The sequence below is a fragment of the Carlito syrichta genome, unplaced genomic scaffold (genome assembly GCF_000164805.1).
Source record: "Carlito syrichta isolate Samal-C Ts95f unplaced genomic scaffold, Tarsius_syrichta-2.0.1 Scaffold302083, whole genome shotgun sequence".
In the NCBI taxonomy this organism is placed as follows: Eukaryota; Metazoa; Chordata; class Mammalia; order Primates; family Tarsiidae; genus Carlito; species Carlito syrichta.
In genome coordinates, this window is record NW_007246179.1 from 10,143 (window position 1) to 19,855 (window position 9,713).

The 9,713-nt window shown below is 55.4% G+C and overlaps 1 protein-coding gene across 1 annotated transcript in view; it reads right to left on the reverse strand.

Moving 5' to 3' along the window:
- Nucleotides 1-5,235: 5,235 nt before the first annotated feature.
- CEACAM16 (carcinoembryonic antigen related cell adhesion molecule 16) overlaps nt 5,236-9,713 on the reverse strand; it is an 8,484-nt gene continuing 4,006 nt past the window's right edge. The window contains exons 4-6 of the mRNA XM_008056032.1: nt 9,461-9,710; nt 7,191-7,517; nt 5,236-5,309 (exon numbers count right to left, since the gene is read on the reverse strand). Of these exons, the coding sequence (XP_008054223.1) occupies nt 5,236-5,309; nt 7,191-7,517; nt 9,461-9,710 (651 nt within the window). The remainder of the gene's footprint in view (nt 5,310-7,190; nt 7,518-9,460; nt 9,711-9,713) is intronic.

Sequence of the window (9,713 nt, forward strand, 5' to 3'; positions counted from 1 at the left end):
CGGGTCTCGAACCCGCGGGCTCAGGCAATCCACTCACCTCAGCCTCCCAAAGGCACGGGATTACAGGCTGAGCCACCGAGCCCAGCTGGTTATTTTTTACTTATTTGTTTTTATTTTTTGCAGAGATGAAGTTTTGCTATGTTGTCCAGGCTGGTCTCGAACTCCCGGGCTCGGACAGTTCTCTTGCCTCTGCTTCTCATAGTGCTGGGATTACAGGCATGAGCCACTGTGCCTGGCCTATTATTTTTTTCTTGTAAGCCATTCCCAGTAATCACAATTTCTCCTTCTCTCTTTTTTTTTTTTTTTTTGAGTCAGTCTCACTCTGCTGCCCAGGCTGGAGTGCAGTGACATACTCACGGCCACAGCAGCCTCAACCAGCTGGGCTCAGGCAATCCTTCTACCTCAGCCTACCAAGTAGCTGGAATTACAGGTACGCACCACCACGCCCAGCTAATTTTTTGATTTATTGTAGAGATGAAGTCTCCCCAGGCTGCCCAGGCTGGTCTCAGACCCGTGGGCTCAGGCAATCCTCCCATCTCGGCCTCCCAAAATGCTGAGATTATGGACATGAAACACCATGCAGGGCCAGTAATTACACTTTCAAGAACATCATATCTTACATAAAGATAAAGACAAGCCTGTGCAGCAGAATGTGTGACATCTCCCAGGAAGAAGGCGTTGCAGAAAAATATTATCTTTGGCTTTTCCATCTGGCTTTTACCAAAAGCTGACACCTAATTGTGAGGCAGAAGCCTTTATCCAGTCCATGAGTCATGTTCTTTACTTGTATTAACTCATTTAATCTTTTCAACACTCCTAGGAGGTGGGTACTATTATTAGCCCCATTTAACAATGAGGGACTGGACGCAGTGGCTCATGCCTATAATCCCAGCACTTTGGGAGACTGAGGTGGGAGGATTGCTTGAGCTCAGGAGTTCGAGACCAGCCTGGACAACATAGTGAGACCTCATCTCTATAAAAAATTTAAAAAAGTAGCCAGGTGAGGTGGCACACGCCTGTAGTTCCAACCACTCGGGAGGCTGAGGTGGGAGGATAGCCCGAACCCAGGAGGTGGAGGCTGCAGTGAGCTGGGATTGTGCCACTGCACTCTGGCCTGGGTGACAGAACGAGACCTCAACTAAACAAAAAAAAAAAAAAAAAAGAGGAAAAGCAATGTATTCAAGATCCCACAGCTAAAGGTGGCTTCATTTGAGCTCAGAGATGTGCCCCGGACTCCCCTGCCCCCCGAAAAATGAAGAGGACTTCTCACCAGCCTCTCTCCACCCAGGAGGCTCTGGGAACTTTGGAGCCTGGAGCAAGGTGTTCAGCTCTCCATGCCTCTGATTTCTCACCTGTAAAACGAGGGCACTGGCAGTGACTACCCTTAAGAGCTGTTGTAGGATTCACCGAGACCATGCCTGACCAAAAGGCTGCTCAGATACAGGAGCTATTATTATTTGGTGGTTATTGTTGTTGTTCCCTAGACTTTTCAGGAAGGGGTTTCACTGCTTGAGAGGATTCAGTCGAGGATGCCTGGAGGGGTGGAAGACTGGGTCCTGGGGACATTTGAGCCTCCACGCCCGGAGGACATGGATCTGGCTTGACCCAGAAACCCGAGTTGCCTCCACCCCTCCTGGTGGCCTCATTCTACACGGACTGCCCACAGCCCCAGCTTCCATCAGCAGCTCCCCAGTCCTGCCCAAACCCCTGCCAGTGGGGCTGTGACTCTCACCCCTGGGGCTTAGGTGAGAATGGCCATTTGGCCCAGCTGGGGGGGGTGGATGTTCCCAGGTCTGGCACCGCCGAGCCTGGCAGCTGCCCATGCGGGGTCCATTCTCTCTGCCTCCCTAAACACCAGAATCCTGATGTTATTTGGGGCAGCAACGTGTCCAAGGGAAAGACTACATTTCCCAGCCTCCCTTGCAGCTAGGGTGGTCATATGACTGAGCGCTGGCCAATCAGATGTAAGCAGGAGTTGTGGGCCCAGACTTTGGGGAACTTGCCTTAAAAAGGGCACAGTCCATAGACTGGCTTGGGGCCATCGTATGCCCTCTCTCCCCTTTTCTTCCTTCTCTTCCCCTCCCCCTCCCCTTTTCTCTCCCTCCATGATGTCTTCCCTTCCCCCTCCCCACTCCTTCTTTTTCTCTTTCATTTTGAGTCAGAATCTCACTGTTGCCCAGGCTGGAGTGCAGTGGCACAGTCAGGGCGCACAGCAGTCTTAATCTCTCAACCTTCTGGGCTCCGACGATCCTTCTGCCTCAGCCTCTTCAGTAGCTGGGACTACAGCGGCCTCCACCACGCCCAGTTGACTATCTTATTGTATTTTTTGTAGAGATGAGGTCTCGTGATGGTGCCCAGGCTGGTCTTGAATCCTGGGTTCCCACGATCCTCCCACCTCGGCCTCCCAAAGTGCTGGGATTACAGGCATGAACCACTGGACTGGGTCCATCCCTTTCCTTTCTGCTTCTTGTCTGGGGCATGGTTGAGACAGCTGCAGCTCCAGCAGGTATCTTGAGCCATGAGGTGATGGGGAAAATGAAAGCCCCAAGCTGAGGATGATGGAATAGAAAAATAGAAAGAGGTGTGTCTCTGATGACAGCATGGGGCCTCCATTCTGGCTCTGAGCAATTTGCTTCTGGGTGTTTTTTTGCTGTTGTTTCTGTGTGCTTTTTGAGGTGGGGTCTCACTCTGTTGCCCCGACTGGAATGCAGTGGCATAACCACAGTTCACTGCAATCTTGACCTGCCCGGCTCAGGCGATTCCTCTGCCTCAGCTCCTGAGTAGCTGGGGCTACAGGCGCTACCATGCCTGGCTAATTTTACTTATTTTTGTAGAGATGAGGTCTTGCTGTGTGACCCAGGCTGGTCTCAAACTCCTGTCCTCAAGCAATCCTCCTGCCTCGGCCTTCCAAAGTGCTGGGACTTGCAGGCATGATCCACCACGCCCGACCTGGGTGTTTTTTATGCGTGACCTGGGTGTTTTTTATGCGTGAGAAAAATAATTCTCTATCCACGTAAGCTACTCCCTACACAATCCAGTTTCTCTTTTATCTTATATATTAGTCTCCTCTGTCTAATTGTATTATTTCTGATCACTCCTACTAGCCACTGAAGAGAAATTGTAACTGCTATGCCTAGACTCATATATTACATGTCACTGACTCTTACGTGAACTCGGGTGGGGATGGGGGTGGGAAGAGGGATACCATTTCCTTTTTCTGGGCGGGATAGTGTTGGGGTTAACAGCATGGGCTCAACGTCCTAGCTGGAAAACCCACGTTGGAGACCCCTCATTTAGGTCACAGCTGCCCGTGGTGTTGGTGTCTCTGCAAGTGGGACAGAGTCAGCGGACAAGGCTTCAGTTCACTCCTTGCTCACGGCCGAATTGGTCACATGGCTCCCTGTAGCTGCAAGGCAGTCTGGGAATGTGAGTCCCTGACTCTTCCAGCTTCTGCGGAGGGCGGCAGTGCCTGTGTCTTGGAAGAGGGGAGGGGAGAGGAATGGGAGCAGGCAACACACCCCTCCCCCTCAGATATATTTACCCAGCACCGTCTGCTTCAATCAAATCAGTTTCTCTTTGACTTTTTACTCGCTTATTTTTATTTTTTATTTTTGAGTCGGAGTCTCACTCTGCTGCCCCGGCTGGCGTGCAGTGTGGCACGCCGCTCAGGTCTCGGCCTGCCGGGCTCAGGCGATCCTTCCCCCTCAGCCTTCCAAGTAGCTGGAGCCACAGGCGTGCACCACCCCGCCTAGCTAGTTTTTTGATTGATCGTAGAGACGAGGTCTCACCATGTTGCCCAGGATGGTCTCGAACCCGCGGGCTCAGGCAATTGTCTCGCCTCAGCCTCCCAAAGTGCTGGGATTACAGGAGTGAGTTACCACACCCGGCTTTGACTTTTCTTTTTTTTTTTTTTTTTAAGATGCAAGGTCTTGCTCTGTCACCCAGCCTGGAGTGCAGTGTGTGATCATAGCTCACTGCAACCTTGATCGCCTGGGCTCAAGCCTACCCTCTTGCCTCAGCCTCCTGAGTAACTGAGACTACAGGCACATGCCATCACGCTCAGCTCATTCTTTGATTTTTATTTTTTTGCTGAGACAATGTCTTGCTATGCTGCCTAGGTTGGTCTTGAACTCCTAGGCTCAAACAATCCTCCCGCCTTGGTCTTCCAAAGTGTGAAGATGACAAGTGTGAACCACCACACTCAGCCGTGTTGTCATTTTGAATACTATATTGAAGCTGGATGTGGTGGCTCATGCCTGTAATCCTAGTGCTTTAGGAGGCTGAGGTGGGAAGATTGCTTGACGGTAGAAGTCTGAGACCAACCTGGGCAACATAGTGAGACCCTGTCTGTACAAAAAGTTTAAAGTAAAAAAAGAAAAAATAGTAATACATTGACGTGCCATGTAAACTTGCATTTGAAGAAAGGACTCTGAGACTTTTGAAAATGATCTGGAAAGCTCTGATTGGCCTGTCTCAAGTTCACACCTTTTTCCTGATGGACAAACTGAGGCTCTAAGGAATCCATGGCAAATTCAGGATTACGATCAAGAATGTGTGGCTCATTCTGGTGGTCTTTCACCCACCCCTGTCCCATCACAAAATGGTCATCCCCAGATGATCCTTCCCCTACCCTGACCAGACCTCTCTTTCTACCTCAAGCCTGGGCCCTGCTGTCACCACTGACCAACACTCAGGAACTTTTCTTCAGTGGGGCATGTTGGCTGGGTGGGGCCTGCGGTTCACACTCTGCGAGTGAGAATACTTGGAAGACACACATTCTGGCTCCCACTCCCCAGCCCTCCACCCCTCATCCCTACCTCAGACGCATTTGCAATCATTTTCTCCCCACAGGACCTGTTTTCGTGGCTGGAGAGATGTCTAGGGTAGGGCAGGTGATGTTTGAGAGAGACAGGGGTGGGGAATCCCAGGATGATGAAAGCGTGTTCTTTGATTAAATGGGTGAGGACCAGAAGGTGCTGGAACTCTTCTTGAGAAATGTGGTCATTTCCTGAGCACAGACAGCTTTGCAGGACCCTCAGAGATAACCTGGGGAGCCCGGGAAGGGCCCGAGGCCCTGCCATCCAGCCGCGGGGTGTGGCGTGCTGTGACTCGGGGTTCCCTCTGTGCACGCACCCCCAGGTTGAGCACGAGCTTGGGCAGGAGAGGAAGCAGGTGTGGGCGCCTGGAGACGGCGGGGCGGGCAGCGGTGGAAGGAGAGGCTGACACACACGTGCGTTAACCAGGACGTTTATAGCCGCGGTGGCCCTCCGAGAGCTTGGCGAAGGCATAGGGCCCGGTCGGCTCTAACTCTAGGGCGGAAGCAGGAGGGCAGGACCACGGTCCGGCATCCCTGCTGGAGGCGAGCGGTCCTCCACTCTGGGGAGAAGGTGGGAGGCGGGTCCGGAGGTCTCCAGGCCCAGGCTGCTACTCCAGGGCTGTGGGCAAGATGGGGCAAGGGGCCGTGGAGGCCGTCAGGCGGGGGAGGACCAGGTCCCCGGCGCCCCCACCCCTCCTGCTCCCTGCCCCCCACGGGTCTCCCGGGGGCCCCGCCCGCCCCACGCTCAGCCTGTGCCAGGTTCAGGTTCGGAAGGGTAGCGTTGGTCCTCGTGCGAGGGAGGGAGGCTGACTGTGAGAAGAGAGAATGGGTGAAAAGGACCCTCGCGGCTCTGCTGGGCGGCCTGCTGCCCCTGCCCCTGCGCCCCCGACGGCCCTGAGAACTGGGGTCTGGTCAGGGAGTGGAGGAAGGATGGTGTCTGGCAGGGTTGGGCCCCGATCCTGGAAGCTCCCAGTCTGAGGAGGAGACACCACCCTGACTCAGGGAGGTGGCTTCTGAAGAGGACTTGGTCTGATGGGGGAGGCAGGACTCCAGACGTGGGGAATAAGCTGGTCCCAAGTGTCTGGGACCGAAGGTGAAACCTGGTCCTGCTGCAAGGACATAGCCTCGACCTCTGGGATGCCCAGTCTGATGGAGGAGGCCTGGGGTCCCTGACTCTGGGAGCTCCCAGTCTGATGGAGGAGACCTGGTCCCTGACTCTGGGAGCTCCCAGTCTGATGGAGGAGACCTGGTCCCTGACTCTGGGAGCTCCCAGTCTGATGGAGGAGACCTGGTCCCTGACTCCGGGAGCTCCCAGTCTGATGGAGGAGACCTGGTCCCTGACTCTGGGAGTTCCAAGTCTGATGGAGGACAAATGGTCCCTGACTCTGGGAGCTCCCAGTCTGATGGAGGAGACCTGGTCCCTGACTCCGGGAGCTCCCAGTCTGATGGAGGAGACCTGGTCCCTGACTCCGGGAGCTCCCAGTCTGATGGAGGAGACCTGGTCCCTGACTCTGGGAGTTCCAAGTCTGATGGAGGACAAATGGTCCCTGACTCTGGGAGCTCCCAGTCTGATGGAGGAGACATGATCCCTGACTCCGGGAGCTCCCAGTCTGATGGAGGAGACCTGGTCCTTGACTCTGGGAGCTCCCAGTCTGATGGAGGAGACCTGGTCCCTGACTCTGGGAGCTCCCAGTCTGATGGAGGACAAATGGTCCCTGACTCTGGGAGCTCCCAGTCTGATGGAGGAGACATGATCCCTGACTCCGGGAGCTCCCAGTCTGATGGAGGAGACCTGGTCCCTGACTCTGGGAGCTCCCAGTCTGATGGAGAAGATCTGTTCCCTGACTCTGAGAGCTCCCAGTCTGATGGGGGGACACGGTCCCCAACATCTGAGAACTCCCAGTCTGATGGAGGAGACACAATTCCCACATCTAGAAGCCTCCATCTTAATGGAGGAGATCATCCTTATTTCAGTTTGAGAGATAAGCTCTGTGATGGTAGACATTTTCCCCTCACTCTCACCATCATAGAAAGGAGGAGGAGCCATGACTTCCATTGCCTAGGGTCTCCCAGTCTCAGCAGGGAGGCTTGACTCACTCTTAACACTATACCTCCAGTCTGGTAGGGGAGGGAAAGTCCCAACATCAACCCAGGTCTACAGGTCTTCAGGAAAAAGACCCCCAGATTATGCCTTCTCTTTTAAAACTTCCAGTCTGGTGTCTTTCTCATAGAAGAGAGAAGGGGCGGGGACCTCCATCTGGGGACCTCCGAGACTGCTTCCTTCAGTCTGCTGGGGGAGTCATCACCACCTCTGGTCTGTGCAGGAGTCCAAGGTCCCTCCTGGGAGCCCCCGGCCCCCACCCCACACACTCACGGGCCACCTGCAGCTCCACTTCCAGCGTCTCCGTCTTGCCCTGCAGCGTCACGGTCTTGAGCGTGTAGCGGCCGGCGTCGGTGAGATTCAGCTTCTGCACCAGCAGCGAGCAGTTGGCGTAGCCCACCTCCCGGCCCGTGTGCGCGGGGCCTGCGATCCAGTTCCCGGACGGCAGCTGACTGAGCAGCCGGTTGGGCTCGGAGGCAGGCCCGCGGTACCAGGCGTAGACCAGCAGGTCCTTGGGGTAGCCCTGCACCGTCAGCGTCACGTCCTGCCCCTCCGTCGGCTTGGCCGGCACGGGCACGATCATCATGGCGACCGCGGCAGCTGGGGACAGAGCGAGGGGGCGGGTCAGTGGGTCTTGTGTCTGGCTGGCATCCCCCTCCCGCCCTGGCCGGCTCACCTGGGCCTCCCCCCAGCCGGCTGGCACTTCCCATGTGGGGTGCTGGGAAGGAGACTGAGGAAGGAGGCGCCTTGTGGGGTGGTGGGGGTGGGTTCTGGGCCTCCTCTATCAGACTGTGAACTTCTGTCTCTCTCCTCACACTGGAAGACCCTGGAGGGTCAGGTTATGTCTCCTCCATCAGATTGGAAATTTCCAAAATGTAGGGGCCGTGTCTCCTCTGCCAGATTGGAAACTCCAGAATTTGGGGGCTATGTCTTCTCCATCAGATGAGGGAGTTGTGTCCCCCAGGTTGTGACTCTTCCGTCAGACAGGGAACCCCTAGAATTGGGGGCCTATAGCTCCCCCCTCAGATTGAAAGATTCTAGTGGGTGGAAGGCCATGTCTCCTCCATCAGATTGAAAATTCCTACAAGGTGGGTCTCAGTCTCCTCCATCAGATTGAGAAATTCCAGATTGTTGCTGGGTCTTACTCATCAAGCTGAGGACCCCAGAAGCTGAGGGGGAACGTCTATTCCTTCAGACTAGAAATTCCTAGAAAGTGGGGGGCTTGTACTCCCCCATCAGACTGGGAGCACTGCAAAAGTGGGAACTGTGTCTCCCCCCTCAGACTAGGAATTCTCAAAACACAGGGGCATGTCTCCCTGAGATGAAGTCTCCCCATCAGAATGGAAATTCCCCCCAAGCGCAGACTGTGTCTCCTCCACCCGACTGGAAGCTCACTGAGGATGGGTGTCATGTCTCGCCCTGCTGCTTGGAGGCCCACGGAGGAAGAGGCATTGCCTCTGCAATTTGTCTGGCAGCTCCTTGAATAGCAGAGCCGTGCTTTCTTGTTTCAGGACCACGACCAAGGGCAGAGACCCTGTCTCCTCCATCAGATTAGTGTCTCCCCTAGGTGGGGAAGGCTGGTGTCTCCCTTTCTTCCGTCTCTCTCCCAGCACCTGCCACAGAGTTGCTGATAGTCCTAGCGGCTCTTGGGGGGCACTGTGTCTGCTCCCTGCACATACCTGCACACCTAGGATGCCCCCCATGTTGGCCTGCACAGGCAGGTCTTGGCACCTGAGGTCATCTGGTCTACCCCCCATCTCCTGCCAAGACCAGCTGCCAAGGCCTCGGGGAGTGGGGCAGCAGGCACACTTACCTCTGGGAATGCCATTGTATCCACCCTTTGGATGAGACCCAGCCTGTCAGTGGGAGGGAGGGACAGAGGGAAGGACTGTTCCCACTGTCCCCAGAGGACGACGGCCACTTGGGAAGGAACCGAGGTGGAATGAATGAGGCCCTAATGTTCAAAGCCACCATCCCCAGCGGATGAGAAATGTCCCCTGAGGATCCCAGTGGTTCTGAAAACGCCAGCTGTCTGCACGGCCCCCAGCTCCTGGGTTGTTTTAGGACACTGGCAAGAAGACAGGCCTTCCCAGCTACGTGTCTCCATTTGCTGACAGTTGGCTGTGATTTTCCAATCGTGCGTATGTGTGTGTGCTGGTCATCCAGGCCAGATAACTGGGTATTCTGGTTGGCTGCACAAGACTTCAGCTGTCCGTGTGGCCGGGGGTGTCTCAAGCCCCGAAGCAGCTGGTGACTGAATTTAGAACAGGGGCACCCGCGGGAAGTGACACCTGCCACTCTGCCACCCCACCATGTGGGACATGTGACCCGTTTCTCGTATTGTCCCCCCTCCAGGAAGACAGTTGTGTGTGTCACTTGTTTCCCGAGTGACAGGGCATGGGCAGTCTCCCTTCGGACCTGGGTAAAGCAACCCACGAAGAGACTGAGAATCCACCCACTTCTTCAAATGGAAGTCTAACCTTCGCAGCCTTAAGGGGGAGGGTCCATGGGGAGGGCGTGGTGCTCAGGCTGGGGTCACTCACCAGAGAGCTTGACCACCACGGAGGCAGAACCCGACAGTAGGGTCTTGGCGTTCTTTGCAATGCACGTGTACGTGCCCTCGTGGGCCGCCGTCATGCTGCTGATATTGAGGTGGTCTTGGCCATTCTTAAGGGCCCGCCCGTTGAAGGCCCACACGTACTCGGGCTCCGGGCAGGACCTGGACACGCACCACAGGGTGAGGGACGTATTGAAGTCCACTTTGATGGTACAGCCCGTGCGGGTGGTGGAGTCCTG